At 43.8% G+C, this 25,686-nt stretch overlaps 1 protein-coding gene across 1 annotated transcript; it reads left to right on the forward strand.

Annotated features, from left to right (window-relative positions):
• The first annotated feature begins 4,444 nt into the window (after positions 1-4,444).
• Positions 4,445-15,495, forward strand: LOC144894276 (armadillo repeat-containing protein 10-like). Its single transcript, XM_078786659.1, has 6 exons — positions 4,445-4,511; positions 9,188-9,322; positions 9,448-9,624; positions 13,318-13,389; positions 13,796-14,247; positions 15,390-15,495. Exons 2-5 carry the CDS (start codon positions 9,293-9,295, stop codon positions 14,060-14,062), a joined length of 546 nt encoding a protein of 181 aa, XP_078642785.1. The 5' UTR covers positions 4,445-4,511; positions 9,188-9,292; the 3' UTR covers positions 14,063-14,247; positions 15,390-15,495.
• The last annotated feature ends 10,191 nt before the right edge of the window (positions 15,496-25,686 follow it).

A 25,686-nucleotide genomic window follows, 5' to 3' on the forward strand; every position in this document is an offset into this window, starting at 1 on the left:
TCAGAAATTGACCTGGAGTCGCAATGAGCTCAAATATTTGGGGGTGCACTTATCCACTTCCCATGGGTCCTCACCACTCATTAACTGGAACACTTTAGGGGACAAGATCGAAGCAAAGTTGAGAGACTGGAGTGGACTACTAAAAGTCCTGTCTCTGAGGGGAAAAACACTCCTTATTAAACGGTTTATAATTCCGAAGTTAGTATTCAGGCTCTCTTGCATAAGCACTCCAGAGGAGTTTCTGGTTAAGATGCAGAGGAAGCTACTGGACTACTTTTGGAATGGTAAACACTGGGTTTCCCTGGGCATTCTGAGCTTGCCTTTTTCAGAAGGTGGACAGTCTTTTCCCTGCCTTCGAAGCCACTACCACGCATCCAGGCTGAAGACCATACAACGTTACCTACATGTGAACCCTGCACCGCAATGGTGCTCACTGGCATCGTACTTCTTCAGCAAAGTGCTCAATCTTGGGTACAAAAGGAATCTTTTCATCATTACATCTCGGAGCCTGTCTAGTGCTACATTGCCTCCTTTTTATCAAGAAATGCTGAAGGCTTGGAATGTAGTCGACGTACAAAGAACAGTTCCTTATCCAGGCAAGGACCTGTTAGAAGAACCGCTCATTCTCAACCCTCTTCTACAGGGCCCAACTCTGGCTTCCTTTTCAGTAAGAAGGAGCCTCTTAGCTGGTAGCATATCCACAGTGGGAGACCTTCTGAACGATGGTAAGAGAACGCTTTTACCCAAGGAACTCGCAGCGAAAATGGGCCTGAGGACAATCAGGATCCCCTCCAGGATACTTGAAGAGGTCAAAAGCTCCTTGCCTCCCGATTGTCTGGAATATCTAGAGAATCCCAAAGAGGGTGATGGATCTGGACAGATGTCCATCGGTAACTCCATGGATTTTAAAATCCGACCACGATGTTGCGAGCTCTCTCAGCCAATACCTGCAAACAATATGAGTAAGACCCCTGGCACAGTGGAAATGTCGTTCTGTGGGCTATCAAGGAAAAATATATACCTGCTAGTGATCCACTCGCTCCATTATATAGCTCTTGCAACCCGACTGGATACTCCCTGGCGTGAGACTCTTCCACTTCCTTCGACTGTTCATCCACGTTGGGATTCACTCTATCTCTACCCAACGCCAAGAATGATGGCAGACTTAAGTTGGAGGTTGCTACATGGTGCACTGAGCTCTGGATCTATGATGCGGCATTTCACTAACTTCTCAGAGGATTGCTGCTTTTGTGGTGAAAGGGAAACTATATTTCACATATACCTTCAATGCCACCGTCTTGAACCAGTGTTCTTACTGATGAAAAATCTTCTCTTGCGCTTCTGGCTTCACTTCTCTCCAACACTTTTTATCATCGGGCACCCGGTAAAGAAACTAAGCAAGTCACGAGATCTCCTTGTTAACTTTATTTTAGCCTGTGCAAAAATGGCAATATATAAAACCAGGAAGGCAAAAATTGAGAAAGATGTGGTGGAACACAGTTCTGTATGTCTGAAGGGCTTAATACGCTCACGCATTATTTCGGAGTACAAGGCGGCAGAATATAGTAACACTGTTCAAAAGTTTAAGGAAACCTGGACTATAAATGATGCACTTTGTACAGTCTCCCCACAAGATACTTTGCTCTTATCTATCTATAATTCCAGTAATCTCTGTATGTCTGTATGTCTGTGACCGCTGTTTCTCGACAACCACGGGTCCGATATACTTTAAACTTGCCAGGTATATTGCTGGGGACCCGAGGATGTGCCTTTTCAAGGTTTCATATTAATCGGAGAAGTAGTTACCGAGCTATGTCCAAAAAACGATTCAACCAATCAGAGAGCAGCGAGCTATCACGTGTGCCGAACGTGGCGAACAGACTCTGCCTCGGACGGCACATTTGAGAGCGTATTCATTTATTTCACGTTGGCAAACTATGTTGCTGTTAAACTATGTTTTAAAACTAATTAAAACTAATTTGCGATTCATTCGCTTTCCTGCGCGTTTGTGCACGCGATGGCGATTTCTTTACCAAACTCCGCAAGCCGTTCGCTTTGGACCAAACCATTTCATGTAAATAGAGGGGGGGGGGATTGTCACCGTACTCGCAAGCCGTTCGCTTTGGACCAAACCATTTCATGTAAATAGAGGGGGGGGGGGGGGGGGATTGTCACCGTACTCGCAAGCCGTTCGCTTTGGACCAAACCATTTCATGTAAATAGAGGGGGGGGGATTGTCACCGTACTCGCAAGCCGTTCGCTTTGGCTTTGCGAATGGACCAAACCATTTCATGTAAATAGAGGGGGGGGATATAATTTTAGATATATATATAGTACGGGCATGCCCTAGTTTGTATAAATGTGTTATTTGGCATTCTTTTTTTTGGTGTTCTTTGGCGTTCTTTTACCTTCCCCTTATCTGTCTTGGTAGTGCTTTCTCTTCAAAATGCTCTACCTTGTCTACTGTAGTTCAAACCATGGACTTGCAGAGATGAGGAATTGAGCGACATTAAACTGGGAACATATGTTTGCCTGAGCTTTCATGAGCTCTGAACGCAAATCTCTGTAACCTTTCCAACAAAAGCACTACTACCACAACTACTACTACTACCCCTACTACTACCACAACTACTCTGGCCACAACTACTACTTTGACTGCTCCTACTACCACCGACTATGCCTCATCCTCATCATCTCCATGAACCTCCACCCAGAGGCTGCAGCATTGGCAAACAGCAGTCCAGGAACGTTGTCCCCAAAGTACTTGGGTCCACTCATACACATCCTGCGAGACATTGATGGCCAGCAACTACAGACCAATCAGCCTTCTCCCAATTATCAGCAAAGTCATGGAATCCATCATTGCTTCTGATATGAAATCTTTCCTCTTCTCCAATGGCTTGATCTCTGATCATCAATTTGGTTTCAGACCAGGTCACTCTACTCTGGACATGCTGCTTCTGCTGTCTCAACAATGGATGGAGGTCCTCAATGCCAAACAGGAAATTAGAGCTGTCTCCCTCGACATATCACGTGCCTTCGACACGGTCTGGCACCCCGCTCTGCTCACCAAACTCTCCTCCTTTGGTATCCATGGAAATCTCCACGCATGGCTGGCGGACTTCCTCTCTAGTCGTCGCCAACGTGTGGCCCTGAATGGGTTTCTCTCATCTCCTCTTCCTGTTCAGGCTGGAGTTCCCCAAGGCAGTGTTCTGGGCCCCGTGCTTTTTCTGGTCTTCATCAATGATCTCTCTGACTCTCTCGAAAATCCTCTCTATCTCTTTGCTGATGACTCCACTCTCTGCCGCTCCATTCCTTCTCCCTCAGATCGGCAGTCTGCTGCCTCCTCACTCTCTGAAGACCTGGACAAAATCACAGACTGGTCAAACAAGTGGAACATGTCTTTCAATCCTGACAAATCTCACACTCTTACTATGTCTCTCCGAAAAGATCGACTGGACAACCCTCCCATCTACTTTCTCAACAATCCTCTCCAAGAAGTTCTGTCGCTCAAGATTTTGGGTCTCACTATCTGCCATGATCTTTCTTGGGAAAACCACATTTCCAAGCTGGCCTCCAAAGCCAGTCGCCGACTGGGCATCCTCCGTCGTGCAAAGTCCTTCCTAGGCACACCTGAGCTCCTCACCACATACAAGGCTTTCATCCGCAGCTCAATGGAATACTGTTCTCCCCTATGGGCCGGTGCTCCTGCCTCACACCTAGCTCGGCTTCACGCTGTTGAAACCAAAGCTTTCAGAATTATTGGAATCTCCCGCGATGAAGCTATCTCTGAGGGCCTTTCACTCACTCACCGCAGGCAGGTAGGTGGTCTTTCTGTCTTCTACCGACTCCTCTCCGGCCTTGCACCCCCAGCTCTCTCTGTGCCCTGTCCCCCAAATATTCCTACAGGTCGCACAAGATCTGCCAGCAACCCTCTGATGGTTAAACTGCCGAAATCTCGGCTCTCCGCTCACCTTCACTCTTTCATTCCTCTTTTCTCCCGCCTCTGGAACAAACTCCCTCACTCCCTTCAATCCCACTCCTCCCTCCAGGTCTTTAAAACAGCTGTTCACCACCATCTCTTATCTTCCCCCATCCAAAACCTTGACCTTTTCTACCCCCGCTAATTCACCCCAGATCCACCTTGTTTGAAATTCCAACTTCTTTCCTGGAAGTCCTGGCAGTGTCCATATGTTTTATACCTCTCCCACTGCCCCCTTCCCACGCCCCCCCCCCCCCCAAAGCCCTCGCCCTCTCTCAGATCTCTCGATGTCTCCATGTCTCTCGGTCCCTGCTCTCAAATGTTGTGTTTGTGTCCTTCCCCCTCTCTCCCCATCTTGTCTACCGCTCCCTATGTTATATGTTTTATGTGTCGGTTTGTCTTTCTGTGTGATTAATGTTCGCTCTTTCACGAGCCTCGATCTTGTATACAAAAGCTGTCGCCAGATGATGACCTCGCCGAACGGATCCTCGTAACGCTCGCAAACAGTGCTGCGTTCACCGGCTCTCAGGCAAGATGTCAAGAGTGCAATTCACATTATGATCGATAAATGCTTTTTCTCATCAATGTTATCGGTTACAATGCTCAGGTGTTTAAACCATACAAAGCAAGAGGTGTCATGATGCATTTTACCAACTGAAGGTTGATCGGTTTTTCCTACTTTTGCTGCTATGGAAACAATTTATTTGAAACCAATCGTGAAATGATTCCGGTTCACCTGCTTCCTGCTTCCTTCCGTTGGGGCATGACAGCATCCTGCTTCCTTTCGCCTTGGCATGATATGCATCCTGCGTCCTTCCATCGTGACGCAACACGCATCCTGTGTCCCTCTGTCGTGACGAGATGTGTATCCTGTGTCCCTCTGTCATGATCAGATGTGTATCATGTGTCCCTCTGTCGTGACGAGATGTGTATACTGTGTCCCTCTGTCGTGACAGGATGTGTATTATGTGTCCCTCTGTCATGACGAGATGTGTATCCTGTGTCCTTCTGTCGTGATGAGATGTGTATCCTGTGTCCCTCTGTCGTGACGGGATGTGTATCATGTGTCCCTCTGTCATGATGAGATGTGTATCCTGTGTCCCTCTGTCGTGACGAGATGTGTATCCTGTGTCCCTCTGTCATGACGAGATGTGTATCCTGTGTCCCTCTGTCGTGACGGGATGTGTATCATGTGTCCCTCTGTCGTGACGAGATGTGTATCCTGTGTCCCTCTGTCATGATGAGATGTGTATCCTGTGTCCCTCTGTCGTGACGAGATGTGTTTCCTGTGTCCCTCTGTCATGATGAGATGTGTATCCTGTGTCCCTCTGTCGTGACGGGATGTGTATCATGTGTCCCTCTGTCGTGACGAGACGTGCATCCTGTGTCCCTCTGTCGTGACGAGACGCGTATCCTGTGTCCCTCTGTTGTGACGAGATGCGTATCCTGTGTCCCTCCATCGTGGCGAGACATGTATCCTGTGTCCCTCCATCGTGACGAGACCTGTATCCTGCGTCCCTCCATCGTGACGAGACTTGTATCCTGAGTCCCTCCATCGTGACGAGACTTGTATCCTGCGTCCCTCCATCGTGGCGAGATGTGTATCCTGAGTCCCGTTGTGGCAAGACGTGTATCCTGCGCTCCTCCGTCATGGCCAAAGGCACCAGATACACATCTCGATAATGTTGTTGATTAGCCCTGGTCAGTTCTGCTCGAACAGACTGACACAGATGTAGCCGATCAACCTTCCGTGAGCGACCCAGAGATCTCACACATCTAAATGGTTGTGCTCTTACCTTTGTGGAGCCAGGACTACACCGTCTTCCGTGACATGTTTTATTATGTGTGGGGCGGTCTGCCAGAGGTTTTACGTGTCGTCAGTGGTGTCGTTCAGTCTATGTTTGTACTCTAAAAGCTGTGGGTCGTGGCCATCCTGTTTTCATAGGTGGAGGGGTCTACTTTTAGTCTGTTTTATGATGAACCAGGATTGTAGGGTGCTGAGGAAGGGTCGGAGTTGGACTGTGACTTTGCTGCTTTTACTACGGGTTGAGGGAATGGTTATGTCTCGAAATGAGGCTATTTGTATGTTCTCGGTTGTGGAATGTTGTGCATGAAAATATTAAATAGTCTGGGGGAGAAGACAAGGCCTTCATGTGCAGCTTGATGGAGTACAGCTCTCCCCTCTGGGATGGTTCCCCTGCCTCACATCTTGCTCAGCTTGATGCCGTGGAAACCAAGGCCATTAGGATTATTGGAATCTCCTGTGATGAAGCTGAGTCTATGGGCCTATCACTTCATCATCACAGACAGTTTGGGGGGTCTCTTTCTTCTACCATCTCCTTTCTGGTCTAGCACCCTCTTCTCTTTCCGTGCTTTGCCCCTGACCCACTTGTTTCTGAAATGCGCACGTGGTCCTACATCAATTCCCTTCTGGTGAAACTACCTAAATCCAGAATCACTGGTCACCTCCGCTCATTTTTCCTCTTTTTTTCCCCCCACCTGTGGAATAAACTTCCACATTCTCTTCAATCTCATTCTTCCCTCCAGGTCTTAATGAGCTGTTCACCACCATCTCAGATCGTCCCCAATCCAACACCATGATATTTTCTACCCTTGTTAACCACCCTTCTCCCCACCCCTCAAATCCCTCCTTCTTCCAATTTTCCAGTTTCCCTCTGTGGAGTTTTCTTCTGTATCCATCTTGTCCACCCTATGCATCCTCCGTGTCCAAAAATTGAAAACCACGACACAAGTACTCCTCATAGGGATGGGTACAAAAATCTTCTTCCAATAAACCCCTTCTCCTTCCAAAAAAACTTCAATAACTCACCTACCCTGCGAAAAACAGTGCTCCGGCTTAACGTGGTTCCTATGGACGGTGCACACATTGCAGCCTCACCCTGCCCGTTAAAGACCAGGGTCTGCCACGACATACACCATTTATAGCTGGATCGAGACTCGAGGCAAGTGTGCACACCTCTAAAGTCTAAACCCTCCACCACCTCTTCTGCACAAATATTTATTCGAACTTTCGGTTGTCTTGTAGTTTAAAATCAATTTTTACAGATTTCTGAAAGCGAATCAAAGAAACCTCCAATTCCATTAAGCTCATTTGTTCTACTGTATTGTGAGGACGCACTTTCTTCTGCCATAAAATAATAAGATTGTTTTACTAGATTTTCACCATTAAGCTCATTTGTTCTACTGTATTGTGAGGACGCACTTTCTTCTGCCATAAAATAATAAGATTGTTTTACTAGATTTTCACCATTAAGCTCATTTGTTCTACTGTATTGTGAGGACGCGCTTTCTTCTGCCATAAAAGAATAAGATTGTTTTACTAGATTTTTACCATGAAGCTTATTTGTTCTACTGTATTGTGAGGATGCACTTTCTTCTGCCATAAAATAATAAGATTGTTTTACTAGATTTTTACCATTAAGCTTATTTGTTCTACTGTATTGTGAGGACGCACTTTCTTCTGCCATAAAAGAATAAGATTGTTTTACTAGATTTTTACCATTAAGCTTATTTGTTCTACTGTATTGTGAGGACGCACTTTCTTCTGCCATAAAAGAATAAGATTGTTTTACTAGATTTTTACCATTAAGCTTATTTGTTCTACTGTATTGTGAGGACGCACTTTCTTCTGCCACAAAATAATAAGATTGTTTTACTAGATTTTTACCATTAAGCTCATTTGTTCTACTGTATTGTGAGGACGCACTTTCTTCTGCCACAAAATAATAAGATTGTTTTACTAGATTTTTACCATTAAGCTCATTTGTTCTACTGTGTTGTGAGGACGCACTTTCTTCTGCCATAAAATAATAAGATTGTTTTACTAGATTTTTACCATTAAGCTCATTTGTTCTACTGTATTGTGAGGACGCACTTTCTTCTGCCATAAAATAATAAGATTGTTTTACTAGATTTTTACCATTAAGCTCATTTGTTCTGCTGTATTGTGAGGACGCACTTTCTTCTGCCATAAAATAATAAGATTGTTTTACTAGATTTTTACCATTAAGCTCATTTGTTCTACTGTATTGTGAGGACGCACTTTCTTCTGCCATAAAATAATAAGATTGTTTTACTAGATTTTCACCATTAAGCTCATTTGTTCTACTGTATTGTGAGGACGCACTTTCTTCTGCCATGAAAGAATAAGATTGTTTAACTCGATTTTTACCATTAAGCTCATTTGTTTTGCTGTATTGTGAGGACGCACTTTCTTCTGCCATGAAAGAATAAGATTGTTTTACTAGATTTTTTACCATTAATCTCATTTGTTCTACTGTGTTGTGAGGACGCACTTTCTTCTGCCATAAAAGAATAAGATTGTTTTACTAGATTTTTACCATTAAGCTTATTTGTTCTACTGTGTTGAGAGGACGCACTTTCTTCTGCCATAAAATAATAAGATTGTTTTACTAGATTTTCACCATTAAGCTCATTTGTTCTACTGTATTGTGAGGACGCACTTTCTTCTGCAATGAAAGAATAAGATTGTTTTACTAGATTTTCACCATTAAGCTCATTTGTTCTACTGTATTGTGAGGACGCACTTTCTTCTGCAATGAAAGAATAAGATTGTTTTACTAGATTTGCTCGTTTGTTCTACTGTATTGTGAGGACGCACTTTCTTCTGCCATAAAAGAATAAGATTGGTTTACTAGATTTTTACCATTAATCTCATTTGTTCTACTGTATTGTGAGGACGCACTTTCTTCTGCCATAAAAGTATAAGATTGTTTTCCTAGATTTTTACCATTAAGCTCATTTGTTCTACTGTATTGTGAGGACGCACTTTCTTCTGCCATAAAATAATAAGATTGTTTTACGAGATTTTTACCATTAAGCTCATTTGTTCTACTGTGTTGTGAGGACGCACTTTCTTCTGCCATAAAAGAATAAGATTGTTTTACTCGACTTTTACCATTAAGCTCATTTGTTGTGCTGTGTTGTGAGGACGCACTTTCTTCTGCCATAAAATAATAAGATTGTTTTTCTAGATTTGCTCATTTCTTCCACTGTATTGTGAGGACGCACTTTCTACTGCCATAAAAGAATAAGATTGTTTTACTAGATTTCCCAATTTTTCTATCACTGCTTGGAAATTAATTGCTGGCTGAAGAAGTGGTATTTTATCTAAAGTAAAATCACGCAGCAAAATATTAATTGCTTGTTTGTGTCGTTGTTCAGAACTCCATCAGGGAGCTGTCTGGCCTACCTATCATTGCCAGGTATGTACACAGCACGGAGCAAAGACTTCAAATCCAAGCTCTGAATGCCCTCAACAACCTCGCCATGAATGTGGAAAACCAGAAACATCTTCAGGTTATTTCTCTTTTCCACTTGCTTTTAAATTAAAATAGTTAACTGAAACCTGAACGAGTTGTCTTTTGTGTGAGGCACACCTGAAAGATGTTTGCTTGCCGTGGTCTTTCCCTTCTGGCATACAGGCCTACGTTGTTGATGTATTCGAAGGGGGTTTGGAGGCTGGAGCCCTGGAGGACGTGCAGCTGGCCGCCCTGCGAGTGCTCACCAATGTCACTGTGACTGGTCGGATTCATGACTCCTTTTTCACATACCTGCCTGCCATATGGGCCATGCTACAGCTCCCAAATACCGTGCAGCAGGTAAAGATTTGGAGTTGAAAAACTTGAATGATTTTTTAATGGCATTTTCAACTTGAAGTTTATGTCAGACTTTCCACCTGTCCAGTCTGTACTTGTCATGTTTAGAAGAGATGGTGTAATCTAGGTAGCAGTATAGAATGTAAGTTATATTTTACGTAGCTCAAAAGGTGGATGGCAAAACTGATTATTGTGATGGATGGATGGGAGACTATGTATCCAGTGCTGTAATTATAAACTGGACCTGTGTTATAAATATTGTAGTTAGGGCTTTGAGGAATAAGGTTTGTCAACTGCTTGTTACCTCCGCCACCTAAGGTGGACGGAGGTTATGTTTTCATCCCTGTCTGTTTGTTTGTTTATCTGTCTCTGAACAGGATATCTCAAAACGTTGTCGACGGATTTGGATGGAGTTTGGTGGAGAGGCTGGGTGTTTGACAAGGATGAAATGATTAGGTTTTGGTGAAGATCCAGATCCGGATACTAATTTTTTTTTACATTGATTCCTCACCATTGAGAGATGGGGCCAAAGCAATATATTGCGGGATTTCTCAAAAAGATGTGGACAGGTCAGGTGTGTGACAAGGATGAATTGATTCAATTTTGGTGAAGATCTGAATCCAGATCCTGATCCGGGAATTTTTAAAGTGATTCTTCACTCTTGAGAGATGAGGCCAAAAACGATATATAGCATAATGTTTCAAAAAGTTATGGATGAGTTATGACAAAACTTGGTGGATGAGCTGTTTAGGTGACACGAACAAACCGATTCGATTTTGGTTCAGGTCCAGATCTAGTTCAGGCCTATCAGTGGGATACAAAACATAAACTATTCAGCCTGGCGGATGTATGCGCTCCACCGAGTGCCACACTAGTATTTATAAAAATTAATTATCAAATTCTACTTTGAAGACAGCAATTATGTATTTAATAAATGAAAACTGGAGGAATCTATATATATAAAACACAGTTTGTGTGTGTGTGTGTGTGTGTGTGTGTGTGTGTGTGTGTGTGTGTGTGTGTGTGTGTGTGTGTGTGTGTGTGTGTGTGTGTGTGTGTAATGTTACCGATAGACTCCTAAACGGAGAGGCTTACGTGCTTGATATTTGGCATAGACATGGCCATTGAGCCTGGGACGAACATGGCCGAACTCAAAATATTTGACGATCCATATTTTTTATTCATATTTACCTCAGCGCATTTCAGCGCACGGAATCAACGGAATCAGAGCAGGTGGGCGCTGATTCGCTCAGAGCGATCACGTGATGACGCTATGAACGCTATGACGCTATGAAAAAAAAAATCCCTATGACGCTATGAACGCGATGACGCTATGAACGCTATGACGCTATGACGCTATGAAACGCGATGAAGGCTGTGAACGATATGACGCTATGACGCTATGACGCTATGAAAAAAAAAATCGCTATGACGCTATGAAACGCTATGAACGCGATGACGCTATGAACGCTATGAACGATATGACGCTATGAAACGCTATGAAGCTATGAACGCTATGAACGATATGACGTTATGACGCTATGAAAAAAAAAATCGCTATGACGCTATGAACGATATGAACGCTATGACGCTATGAACGATATGAACGCTATGACGCTATGAACGCTATGACGCTATGACGCTATGAAAAAAAAAATCGCTATGACGCTATGACGCTATGACGCTATGAAAAAAAAATCGCTCGCTTTACCAAGGGGCTCGCTCTCCCCCCGTTCCCCTCCCCTCCCCTCCCCTTCCCCCTCTTCCCCCTCCCCTCCCGCGCCCGGCAATGCCGGGTACTTCTGCTAGTGAACTATAACATGTGCTTTGTCTTGCTGTTCATTTTTGATAAAAACGATACAGTATTTACATATTTTTTAATAGCGGGGGGGGGGGGGGAGGGGTGGGTGGGGTGGGAGAGGTGGGAGAGGTATAAAACACATGGACACTGCTCGGACTTCCAGGAAAGAAATCGGAATTTCAAAAAAGTGGATCTGGGGTGAATTAGCGGGGGTAGAAAAGATCAAGGTTTTGGATGGGGGATGGTGGTGAACAGCTGATAAGAGATTTGTTTGTTCTTTTTCCATTTCATCCCTGCTTTCCCCTTCATCTTCTTCTTGCTTTGTTACTGCTTGTTCACCCCACGTGGCCTTCTCCCTCTCCCATTGATCTCGCTCTCACTCTCACTTCTACTCTGCTGTTGGTGCTTCACCCTTTCCATTTTGTTCCATTCCATTCTGCTCATGCTCTTTCACAAGCCTCGACAATGTGTACGAGCAAATGAGCTCTTGAGAGGTAAACTGGTTTAACTAACATCTTGGGCAAAATAGAACAAGTGCACTCGCATAATCTTTCAACATCAGTAGGTCTTTGGTGTAAAATGACTGTTCTGCACAAAATGGTTGAGACTGAAACTGATCTTTGTTCATTGGGAGTTGAATCTATATTATAAAATGGGAGTTTCCATTTGTCCGTCCCGAAACTACTCCCTCAGTTTTGGGGCCAGCGCCGCCAAACCTTCTGTGTAACGTTTTGGGGTCCCAGTGGGTGTCGTATGGTAGGTAGGTTTCATAAAATTCCTCAATAAAATTGTGATTTTAAAATGCAATCGACATGGACCTGTTCCCGAATCTGGAAGTGAACAGATGACAATGATGAGCGGTTTGATAATATCTCGATACAATCGTGATTTAACATTGTATTTTGTTATATTAATACTGTGGTACTAATTTATGATTGGAAGGATGCTGTTTGGAATTAAAATATAGCAATATTGAGTTTAAATATGAATGAGGAAATGACATGAGGGTTTCTACTTTCCAACCGTGACATTCGTGGATTCGCCATATGCAGATTCGCCATTGACTGCGTATAGAACCATTCAGACGGGTACGTTTTTTAGACAAGTCATTCACGAACCGGCTGTCCATGTCTGACGTTAGACTGAACGTGGCACAGGAATGTGGAATTTATTGGTTCATAATTTCCCATTCGCCGTTCTTTTGCCCAAGTCATTCACGAACCGGCTGTCCATGTCTGACGTTAGACTGAACGTGGCACAGGAATGTGGAATTTATTGGTTCATAATTTCCCATTCGCCGTTCTTTTGCCCAAGTCATTCACGAACCGGCTGTCCATGTCTGACGTTAGAGTGAACGTGGCACAGGAATGTGGAATTTATTGGTTCATAATTTCCCATTCGCCGTTCTTTTGCCCAAGTCATTCACGAACCGGCTGTCCATGTCTGGCGTTCGACTGAACGTGGCACAATAATGTGGAATTTATGGAATTTATTGGTTCCATGGTTTAACATCGACCATATCCACATCGTTTGTTTGCTTTTGGCTTCCCACCCGTGCATATCACAGGTACCTCACTCGTGGGATTATAAATGGGAATACTTTTAATCAGAAGTTTTATTATGTTGGATCATCCATTTAATTTCTCAGCAGCTCAATTTGACAAATCAACCTGGTATGTGGGATTTGAACCGGAGATTCCACCATCATAAGTTATGTGCTCAGCCGAGAATGCGAAAAGGGCGAAAGGAATGTTCCCAATGTGCACTCGTTCTTTATATATTTGAGACATTGTGTGCAAATGGGAACATTTATCAAGTCTTTGAGAAATTAACTTCAATTGAAAATGATAATTCCATTTACACGTCCTCAATGACTGCTTTGAACTGAACTGCAGGTGCAGGTGCTGAAGCTGCTCGTGAATCTTTCTGGCGATGAAGCAATGACGGCAGAGATGTTGGACCTGGAGGCAAGTCTTTTTGGTGCTGTTACGTCGTTGACCCAAACAGGTGCCTGGACAATTGGCCCAAAAAGGGGACCCAAAAAACAACAACAACCACGGACCCCGAAAAAGGTCAACCCCCGCTTGCGGGGAAAAATGGCCTCTAAAGGTGTTTTTTTTTTTTTTTAATGTCGTTGACCAAAACAGGTGCCTGGACAATTGGCAAAGATGACACTGATTGTAAAAGTTGTAAAACAGCTACATGGTGGGTGCTTTCCGCTGAAGACGTGCTGCAGTTTTGTAGATTACAGACACAATTGGAGCAATTTTTAAATTAAATTAAACAATTTTAAGACGTAAGTTAAACATTTCCCCCAAGTAATGGTTTTCTTCATAAACGTTTGAATTGACATGCTTGTTAATGTGTTGACAGGTCTCTTCTGACATGTTGCTGTCTCTCCTGCATGAAGACTCAAGTGAAGATGTTATTGAGAGATTTCTGACCCTGGCTGAACATCTGATTCGAAAACCAAGTCAATGTGACCTGCCTCCACGACCAGGCTCTTTGCGCTGCTTTCTCTGGGCTGAACAATCGCTGTTCCTGCAGAAAGTTTATGCTTTCAAGAACCATCTTAACCCTGACATCAGCGTCAGGGTTGGGTCAATCCTCAGTGTATTAAATGCACTGCTTTACAGGTAGGGGAGTAAAACATTGGTTTAGAGAAACTCAGAAGGCCTTGTTGACAGTTTGAGCACCTCATGATGCCGTAACCCCAGGTTTGAATTTCTTCTGATTTTTACATTTGCAGGAGGAGGAGGAGGAGAAGGGAGTAGTGAGAGGAAAGGAGAGGGGTACAACAGAAGGAGGAGCAGTGGGTGAGGGTGGTGAGAAGGGGAGAGGAGAGGCGGGCAGCAGCAGCAGAAGAAAAAGGAGAAGGAGGTGGGGAGCAAGAAGAGGAGGGATAAGGGGGGGGGGGAGAAGGAAGGAGAGGAGAGAGGAGCAGCAACAGTAGGAGGAGGGGTGGGCAGAGTGGAGCAGCAGAAGGAAGAGAGGAGGAAGAGGTCGTAAGGTGCAAGAGGGAGGGAGGGGAGAAGGAGTGTAAGTAGGAAGAGGAGAGGGGATGGAATCAGGAGGAGAAGGAGGGGTGGGGGACAGCAATTTGGTTCTCCACTGTTTTTGAGTTTTCTGCATATTTTTGCATATCACCTTTTGTGTCGTTGTTTTACCCAGAAAACCAGCCTGGCGTTGGGTTAACGGTTAAGGTGGTTGGCTTGAGATCTTAAGGGTCCTAATTTTGAGCCCCTGTCTTGCCATTGACATAGCACCACGTGGGTTGACTCAGCCTGTCATCTTTCCGAGGTCGGCAAAATGAGTACCAGCTTAATGGTAATGGGGGCACTGCAGCAGTGGCACAGCTGTGCACCCAGAAAATGATGTAACCAAGCAGCCACAGGCTGCATACGAACCACCACCACCATTCAGTATACATTGTTTAATGTTGTATAATTCAATGAGGAGTGCATCATTCCTAATACAGTATTTGGAAAATCTGAATAAATATCAGGAATTTTTCATGTTTTGTCTCTTTGCGTCCACGTGCGAACCGTTCTGCGTCTGCTACATGTGCGCGGTTTTCACTTTGTCGCTCGATTTCAGCATTGCATCCGACGAGTTCTCCCCGATGTTGGTTGCACACACCTCTTGTACCTTCGCCCACCGACGTCACTGGTGACAGCTCGCGCCCCTCCCCTCCCTCTCACCATTGGCCTAAAGACACATTTAAGACGGATTACAAAGGTTTACACATTAAATAATAGGACTGGTGATTTTTACACAGACATGAGGGTGGGTTTGATGTTTCTATCTGTACAAATTAGTGACGCTTATCTGAAGTCACATTTAAGTACTTTTACACTTTAAACGCTAAATACTCAATGAGGAAATAACTACGCTGTATTAAATGTTCATTATCCCCTAGGAGCCATTCCCACAACAATATGTTGGTGTTTTCACTGCTGTTCGGGAGGTGATGTGGAATACGCAGTATCGTCCCCGCGGTTTTTCCCCCCCATTTTGTTGGCCATGTTGTATCATCATCTGAAAGTGCGGTGATTAAAGCCGATACGACGACATCTGAACGTGTTTTGGTTGGACATTTACTATGAAGGAAGGAGAGGCGTTTATCCTTGTTGGCATACAAGGAACTTCAACACAGGAGGACTGTGTATCAACCGAAGCATGGACTATGGTTGCTTGTCCATGCTCTATCCATTTTAAATGCTCAACATCAAGAAAGGAAGCAGAATTTGTCAATGTGAATCCCGGTGATAACTCGCATACTCTTCAGAAAGGACACCATCATAATAAGACAGACGGGACACCTAGTTTAACGTTTACCCGATGGACGGCGTACACATTGATGCATACTTTGTCTTGCATGTGAAACATTGGGGTGACAGTTACAACTAGAAAGTTATTGGAACACCTTACGCCTTGCTGTCTTGAGCAACAAGGACATGGGCGAGGTCTTCGAGTGGAAAATTTGATTGGTCATATGACGTAAAATGCCGTTATATTTGTCCAAGTATTGCTAAGCAGAAGGGTTTTGAAAGTGCCAAAAAGGCAATTTGTGGTCTTTGGTGTTCAAGTATATAATTCAATTGAAATGAAATTAGGATTCTCAAGGTTGTAGGAAAAAAAAAACTTTTTCCGTAAGTTTACTGCCTTTGAAGCAGCGTCTTTTACACCACCTTATTTAACACGTTAAATGAGTTATTCATGTCTGTTGTTTGTGTCCTTTATAACATCCTTAAAACCAGTAGGTTTCCTGTTTGGAATGATTTTCAATTTTGTTTGACTGCCCGATTGGCAGACAGAGTAACACAATTATCTTACACCTCTCCGTGCATGTGTGATCAGGACAAATTCAGAGCCAAATTACTGCTAAACTACAGCTTCATGTCCTAATTTATGTTCAAAATATAACATCAATTGAAACTAGAACTGCGAGCAGTGATGATAGGCTTCCAGGCAAAATGGCATACCACATGACTGATGAAGTCATCATTTTCAATAAATTTTCCTCATGGGTAGTCAAGCATGTCTGTATATTTTGGATTGAATCGGTTAAGCGGTTCTGGAGATATAGATTTTCATTTTTTTCCTTAAATCTAAGATGGCCACCATACCATATGACTGATGTCATAGATTGGAAAAAAAAATCCTCATGTGTAGTCAATCATACGTATGAACTTTAGGATTGATCCGTTGAGTGGTTCTGGCAGTATGGATTTTCAAATATTGTTTTCCTTAAATCCAAGATGGCCACCATACCATGTCACTGATTATGTCATCTTTCAGAAATATTTTCCTCATGGGGAGTTGATCATACATATGAAATTTCGTATTGATCCATTCAGCTGTTCTGGAGAAAAAGATGTTTAAAAGTTTTCCTTAAATCCAAGAGGGCCACCATATCACGTGACTGATGACATCATAGTTTACAAATATTTTTCCCACATCAGGAGATGATCATATGGACATTTTGCATTGATCCGTTAAGAGGTAATCTGGAAAAGATTATTTAATGTTTTGCTGAAATTCAATATGGCGGCCATACCACATGACTGATGGCGTCATCGATTGTAATTATTTTCCCCCATAACAATGTAAACGTGTTTCAAGTTTCGTCTCAATCGGATAAGCGGTTTTGGAGAAGTAGATTTTTCAAGTTTTATTTTTAAATCCAATATGGCAGCCAAACCATGTGACCGATGACGTTTAACTTTTATCCCCATTGCGAAGCATTCATATTTATAAAATTTTGCATTGATCCATTCAGCGGTTCTGGGGAAGAGGATGTTTGAAGTGTATGACGTCACAGGCAATGGCAGCCAATGTGTCAAAATTGCAAAAACAAAATTTATGATGCACTAAGTTACATTGGTATCTATAATGAGTTAAAGTTTCGTCGAGCTAGCTAATACAGTTTTCTCGGAATCATCTCTACAAAATGTGTGAGAATATTAATAATCCTTACAAGAACAATAGGCTTCCAGTGTGAACCTCACTGGAACCCTAATTAAAGAATATGGATATATGTCCTGAATATTATGACACATTCATATTTGAAATTGTGATTTTAGCAAGCTTTTAGCATTGATTTAAGTGGACGCATACTTTTGTAACCCGTTGTATGTACCGATATATATATATATATATCTATTGGTTCACGAGTTATCAAGTGACCACTATATTCGTCATGTGTGTGTCTGTCTGTCTGTGTGTGTGTGTGTGTGTGTGTGTGTGTGTGTGTGTGTGTGTGTGTGTGTGTGTGTGTCTGTCTGTCCGCAGCATAACTACTCGATGATATCATCCGATCTTGATGAAACTTGGGTGGGAGGTTGATATCATGATCTAGTCGTGTCCTGCCCAGAGTGGGCGTATTGCGCCCATTGTGGGTAGAGCCACGCCCGAAAAAGATGTCTTTTTAGGGGGTAATTGAGTTCAAGCTACATCTTCTCCGAGGGGTTTGGTGGAATCTGACAGGGTTTTCGATATTTGGTTAGACCAATTTCATGTGTCTAGCCCCACGATTGGCTAGGTGGCTCGATTTTTCATTAAAAAAAAAAACATTTTATTAATTAATTAATTTATTTATTTTCATTTCATTTTTCACCGAATTTTCGGTATTGTATAGCTAACTAACCTCATAACTGATTATACATTATTTTCTATCTCATTTCAAGGTCATTAACCTTCGTCTGGACATTTCCAGGCCTGGCCTGTGCGGGCCTGTTTCGGTTATAGTCCGTCCTTTGTCATTGAATACCACTCGCTCGTGAACCATCGTCGTCTCCTGACCTGTATATATATATAATTATTACGTGTTATCCCCCCCCCCCCCAACCCTGGTTACAGTGCTCCTCTGTAAAGTATCTCGACAAACTACAGAGTCTCCAGAGGGAACGCTGCAGAAAGATTTGTTATTTTGAGTGTTCTAATAAACGATGGTAATCAGGGGCAAGCTTGGTCATCAATGCTATCGAACTTTACACTGGCCTCAAACTCTGGATTCTCTTGCACACTGACTACAGGTACGACAGGTGAGACATGAGCCATTTTTTCCACAGGCTTCCTCTCATAATATTTCTTAAGGCAGTTCACGTGACACAGCTACCGCTTTTCCCGTCGGTCTGGAGTTGTCACCACATAATCCGTTTCATTGACCCTGCTTACGATGGCATAGGGACCAAAAAACCTAGCCTGTAGCGGCTGACCTGGAACTTGAAGCAACACGAGCACTCAGTCCTCAGGACTGAAATTTGCCTGTGGTGGCTGACCTGGAACTGGAAGCAACACGAGCACTCAGTCCTCAGGACTGAAATTTCTTATCTGAGAAGTCTTCTCATGTCTCACTTTCATTTTATCCTGTGCTGCTTTCAAGTTTCCTCTCGCTACTTCACAGGCCTTAGCCAATCTTTGCCTAACAGTTGTCACATACTCCAACACAGTTGACTGCGACTTCTCCTGTAGCCACTGTTCCTTCACCAGTTTCAAAGATCCTCGAACTGTACGTCCAAACACGAGTTCAAAAGGCCCGAATCCCAATGACTCCTGAACAGACTCCCTCTCAGCAAACAGCAATAAGGGTATTCCCTCATCCCTATCCTTTTACATTCAAAGCAGTACGTTCTGATCATATTCCTTAATGTCTGGTGAAACCTTTCCAAGGCCCCTTGGCTCTCGGGATGGTAAGTAGTTGACCTCACTTGCTTCACTCCCAACAGGTGTACCACTTGCTGAAAAAGCTTTGAAATGAAGTTGGAACCCTGATCAGACTGGATGACCTTAAGTAAGCCAACGAGGGTGAAAAATTTAATCAAGGCCTTTGCAATAACTGTCGCAATAATTTTCCTAAGAGGCACCACTTCTGGGAACCTAGTGGAAGCGCACGTGATGGTCAGAATATACTGATGTCCAGCCTTAGTTTGAGGAAAAGGACCTACACAGTCAATAATGACCCGCCTGAATAGTTTTTCAAAAGGCGCTGAAGGGGTTTTCTGATTCGGTTTGCCCACCAGCTGACAAGAATGACAAGATTTACAGAACTCCGCCACATCACGTCACAATCCTGGCCAGAAAAAATGTGCCAGAAGTCTTTCACACGTCTTGTTCACTCCAAGGTGCCCGGCCAAAGGTGTCTCATGTGCCAAACTCAATATCTCCTTCCGGTACGGTTGTGGCACCACAATTTGGTAATGGACTTTCCACTCGTCATTCGCTGGTACCTCCGGTGGTCTCCATTTTCTCATAAGTATTTCCCCTTTCATGAAGTAACCAACAGGTACCTTCATAGCCTCTTCCATTGTGATGGCTTTACCAATCAAACTCTGGAGTTTAGAATCTCTGTGTTGCTCTTCAACAAGTCTCTTCCATACAAGCACCGTTTGTTCAACCTCGTTCCCAGATGTCTCCGACAGACACTCCATGTTATCCTTTGGTCCAGATGAAACCTTATCATTAAGTTCCTTGGTGTCAATCCCTTTCCTACCGTGTCTCCCAGACCATTCCTCCAACATCTCTATGGAACCCAAATCCACATCACCTTCCTTCTCATTCTCTTCGGAACGCTTCCTTCCCATAGTATGAGTCACTGCACATGATGGAAAGATACCCAGAATCTCCTGCTCTAACTGTGCTGCGTTATTTTCCATACTAGGCTTTTCAACCAACATCGGATTACCTGAAACTCGACCACCGGCCAAGTCGTTCCCGATAATAAAAGAAATTCCCTCCACAGGAAGAGTGGCTTGTAAACCTATGGTGACCGGTCCTGACACCAACCTCGACTTTAAATGGATCACATGAAAAGGAGCTTTAACGAAACCACCAACCACCTGTAAAAGGACACTAACCCCAGTTGCAGTTTTTTTCAGACAATGGCAAAATGCCCTCGAGCATCAAAGATTGATGTGCTCCTGTGTCCCTCAATACCCTAACAGGTCTCTAGTTAGTTAAGTCCCCATCCAGTGACACAAACCCCTCGGAAATGAAAGGTTTGTAACCCTCTCGGACAAGGTCGTTCTCTAATGCCGTAAGTTTGGCACAGGAACCTATACAATTCACTGTCCTCCAAGGACGATTTCTCGCACTGGCCAACGCATTCGGAGTTGAACGAGCCTGACTCCGATCCTCATTTCTCCTTTTCAGGGCATAACATTGGGGCATCAAATGCCCAGATTTCTTGCAAAAAACACAAGTCGGCCTGGAGGAAAATCCTGTGGTCTGCCTCGGGCCCCCTGGAATGTAAGTCTGCCTTGGACAGTCAGTCTTTTGATCACTAAAATTTGAGGTACCAGATTTTTCCCGATACTCCTCTCTGGGCCGCCTGCATGAAAATCTTCTCTCCAAACCTGATTTAATGTAACTCCCCTCGTTACCTCGAGATGGGAAATTAGGTTTGTGAAACCCCATCCTGTATGTCAAGGCATAGTCATCTGCCACTGTTGCTGCCTCATACAACTCAGGTACTTTTCTTTAATCCAAATGAACTTTAATGTCCACGTGGACACACTGTTTAAATTCTTCCTCCAAAATCAATTGTTGTAAACGGTTAAAGTTTTCCTCAATCTCTTTCGAGTCACACCACCTATCAAACATAGTTTCCTTCTCTCTGGCAAACTCCACATGGGTCTCATTCTCACGCTTCCTGGCATTCCTAATTTTTTTTTCCAATTCATAGGCTTTGAGAATGGCTTTCTTGACTGTCTCATAATCTGCACATTGGTCAATCGGTAAAGCCGAATAAATATCTTGAGCTTTACCCACCAGAACATTTTGTACTAACATAGTCCATGACTCCTCAGGTCATTTTAACATATGAGTCACCTTTTCAAAGTGTAAAAAGAACTTGCCTACCTCCTTTTCATTAAAGGGTGGAACCAGTCTTACATGCCCACCAATATGCCAAGAGTTCTTACTTGTTGTCGAACTAGCCGGCACGGATAGGATTTCTCTTCGTCCTCCCAGTAATTCAAGCTCCTTGAGTTTAATTTCCTTCTGATACTCCATGTCCCGTTCCTTTCAATCCCTTTGATACTCCATGTCCCGTTAATTTATGTCCCTTTCAGCTATCCTTTCCTCTGCTGTTTCCTCCTCTCGTTCCTTTTCGGCTTTCCTTTCCTCTCGTTCCTTTCCTGCTTTCAATTCCAGCTATTTTCATCTTTCCTGGCTCTGCAGTTGCATCTCCATTATCCAGAGCTCCATATTTCATTTTTCCTCTGGTAACCAATCCAATGCTACCTCTTCCCATTTTCTCTCGCCCACTAAATATTCTACCACCAACGTTTGAATGTATATATGTATATGTATATGTATACCTATATGTATATACAGTCACGTGAAAAAGTAAGTACACCCCATGTAAAGTTTTGACTTTTTCAACATATTTCAACATACAGCTATTTGTTCTTCTTTTCAACAATATTGATAGATAAAGGTGATATAATATAACAAATATCATGAAACATTTACATTTTGTAGTCCATTGTATAATTTAAATAAACATAAATGCAAATTTCACATGTGGAAAAAGTAATTACACCCCTACATTTATCACTACTTCAAATACCTAAAATTAGAATCAGGTGCACCAGCTCAGGTGCAAATGATTAGAACATCGTTAGAGAGGATCTTGGAGGAACCTGTCTTATTTAAACCTCAGACATTTCGTTTGGTTTGCTCTTTGTTGTTGAAGTGTGTGGCGTCACCATGCCTAGATCAAAAGAGCTCTCTGAGGCCTTCAGAAAGAAGGTTGTAGATGCCTACGAGTCTGGGAAGGGATTTAAAAAAATCTCCAAACAATTTGAAATCAATCATTCGACTGTCCCGAAGATCATCTACAATTGGAGAAGATTCCAAACAACTCCCAACTTGTTCGGGCCAGGACGCCCCAGCAGGTTCAGCCCGAGAGCAGACCGCAAGATGCTGAGAGAAGTCTCGAAGAACCCCAGAATGTCATCGCGGGACCTACAGGTAGCTCTTGCCACTGTTGATGTCAAAGTCCACGAGTCTACCATTAGAAAGAGGCTGCACAAATTTGATCTACATGGGAGGTGTGCAAGGAGGAAACCTTTGCTGTCCAGAAAGAACATCAAGGCAAGACTAAAGTTTGCCAATGAACACCGAGGCAAAGACCAGCACTTCTGGAACAATGTGCTCTGGACAGATGAGTCAAAGTTAGAGCTATTTGGCCACAGTACCAGAAGATATGTTTGGCGAAAACCAGAGAGTATTTGACCACAAGAACCTGATACCAACTGCAAAGCATGGTGGTGGAAATATGATGGTTTGGGGCAGCTTTGCTGCATCAGGGCCTGGGCAGCTCACCATCATAGAATCCACTATGAATTCTGCATTGTACCAGAGGGTGCTTGAGGATAATGTGAGGCCATCTGTCGGAGAGTTGAAGCTCAACCGAAGGTGGACTTTGCAACATGACAATGACGCTAAACATACCAGTAAATCCACCAAGGAATGGCTGAAAATAAAGAAATGGAGGATTCTGGAATGGCCAAGTCAAAGCCCGGATCTAAACCCCATCGAGATGTTGTGGGGGGATTTGAAACGAGCTGTGCTTTCAAGAAACCCCTCAAACATCGCACAGCTGAAATAATTCTGCATGGAGGAGTGAGCAAAAATTTCTCCCAGTCGATGTCAGAGACTGGTAGACAGTTATAAGAAACGCCTACTTGAGGTTGTTTCTGCCAAAGGGGGCAATACCATCTATTAGAGCCAAGGGTGTACTTACTTTTTCCACATGCGAAATTTGCATTTATGTTTATTTAAATTATACAATGGACTACAAAATGTAAATGTTTCATGATATTTGTTATATGAAATCACCTTTATCTATCAATATTGTTGAAATGAATATCAAATAGCTGTATGTTGAAATACGTTGAAAAAGTCAAAACTTTACATGGGGTGTACTTACTTTTTCACGTGAGTGTATGTATACTGAAACGCAAAAGAAACTTACCACCTTTGAAACCTTTAAATATCAACAATAACACTGCGTGTAGTAAATGTGTGAACTTATTTGCGGACAATAGTGTCCTCACTGTCAGACAAAACGGTCACGGATGGTCACTTGAACCTTCAATGGTCACTTCATAGCACAGCTGTTGAACAGCCGTTTTGACTGTCAGTGATTAGCCAAGGGGTACGGGATGATTTTAATGAGCTGCACGTGATGTCTTGATATTGGCTTTAAAAAGGCCAGTGCAAAATGGGCATTTTGACCGAAAAATTTGACCATTTTGACCATTTTGACCAACTTCAAAAAGACCGAAAACGCAAAATAAACTTACCACTTGTTTGAAATGTAATAAAATTGTAACAGTTCAAAATAAAACAAACCAACAATTGCTAATTGAAACATTGGCATTTTATTGATGACATGTCAAGTTTTTGACCAAGATACACCATCTCATCAGTTTGTTCTACAGTACAGAACAGCACAGGGTGCAATGTCAGTCCCCTTTCAATAGCGTGTGTGGCCACCATTGTTTTGGATACAGGCAGTGCATCATCGGCGTATACTGCCTACCAGTCTTTGGATGGATTGCTGCTGGATTCTGTCCCACTCAGTCCTCAATGTCTGAAGCAGCTCTGCCCGTGTCCTGGCCCTGCCAACTACGCGTCTCCCAAGCTCATCCCACAGGTGCTCTATGGGATTCAGGTCAGGGGAGAGCGCAGGCCACTGCATGGTGTTGATGTTCTCGCCTTGGAGAAATGCAGTGGTAAAGCGAGCAGCATGGGGACGAGCGTTGTCATGCTGAAAGGTTCTCAGTTCTGGGTGGTCTAGCAGGAATGGCAGCAGATGAGGTCACGGGATGTTATCCACATACCGCTGGGCGTTGAGATTCCCATCCACAACCACCAGTGGCGTCCTGTACCGGCCTGATATGGCGGCCCACACCATCACACTTGGGCCACCCCACCTGTTGGCTTGACGCACGCAACAATCGGCATATCGCTCGCCAGTTCTTCTCCAGACACGCTCACGCCCATCAGGACTGTCCACACAGAACCTTGACTCATCGCTGAAAGCGACCTCGTTCCACTGCGCCAAGGTCCACCGCTGATGCTGCTGGCACCATCTCTGTCGGTTGCGGCGATGGGCAGCCGACATCACGGGGCCTCTGTATGGTCTTCTGGCAGTCAGGCCATAGTCATGCAGTCGTCTTCGTGCAGTATCATTGGAGATCCGTGGGTTTGCACGCCCCGGAGTTTCTGTCGCAGTGCGGGATGCTGGACAGAATCGATCCCGCAGGTGACTTCGGAGCATCTGCCTGTCCTGCCTTGCAGTGGTGACTCTTGGCCTCCCTGATCGAGGTCTGTCATCTGCAGAGTTGTGGAGGGTGTCTCTGTCCACCAGGGCCGATATCGTCTGGTGTGAACAGCCAAGGCGACGTGCCACCTCACGGTAGCTCAGTCCGCCTTGCAGCATACCCAGGGCACGCTGCCGTTGATCCCTTGACAATCGTGGCATGTTGATTGAAATGCCCATTTTGCACTGGCCTTTTTAAAGCCAATATCAAGACATCACGTGCAGCTCATTAAAATCATCCCGTACCCCTTGGCTAATCACTGACAGTCAAAACGGCTGTTCAACAGCTGTGCTATGAAGTGACCATTGAAGGTTCAAGTGACCATCCGTGACCGTTTTGTCTGACAGTGAGGACACTATTGTCCACAAATAAGTTCACACATTTACTACACACAGTGTTATTGTTGATATTTAAAGGTTTCAAAGGTGGTAAGTTTCTTTTGCGTTTCAGTATATATACGTATGTATTTTTCCTCTGCTCTTTCCTCTGCTCTTTCCTCCTCTTTAATGTCCTGTGCATTGTGTGAAAGCCCACATAATCTTGTTTCTCACAGTCTGAGAGTCCTTTCGGTGCTTTTTTGCAAACTCCAAGCGGGCATTCATGTGGCTTTCACTGAGGAGAGGCTTCCGTCTGGCCACTCTGCCATAAAGCCCAGATCGGTGGAGTGTTGCAGTGATGTTTGTCTTTCTGGAAGTTTCTTCCATCTCCACACAGGATCGCTGAAGCTCAGCCAGAGTGACCATCGGGTTCTTGGTCACCTCTTACCAAGGCCCTTCTCCCCCGATTGCTCAGTTTGGCCGGGCGGCCAGCTCTAGGAAGAGTCCTGGTTGTTCCAAACTTCTTCCATTTAAGAATTATGGAGGCCACTGTGCTCTTGGCAACATTCAATGCAGCAGAATTTGTTTTTGTAGGCTTACCCAGATCTGT

Source organism: Myxine glutinosa, chromosome 11 (assembly GCF_964187855.1).
Source record: "Myxine glutinosa chromosome 11, kmMyxGlut1.1, whole genome shotgun sequence".
In the NCBI taxonomy this organism is placed as follows: Eukaryota; Metazoa; Chordata; class Myxini; order Myxiniformes; family Myxinidae; genus Myxine; species Myxine glutinosa.

What these genes read in the sequence shown, in the direction of transcription:
- LOC144894276 (XM_078786659.1), top strand. Translation starts at nt 9,293, where the DNA reads ATGAATGTGGAAAACCAGAAACATCTTCAG. An exon ending in AAAACCAGAAACATCTTCAG is followed by an intron (nt 9,323 to 9,447) that starts GTTATTTCTCTT and finishes TCTGGCATACAG; the next exon opens with GCCTACGTTGTTGATGTATT. An exon ending in TCCCAAATACCGTGCAGCAG is followed by an intron (nt 9,625 to 13,317) that starts GTAAAGATTTGG and finishes ACTGAACTGCAG; the next exon opens with GTGCAGGTGCTGAAGCTGCT.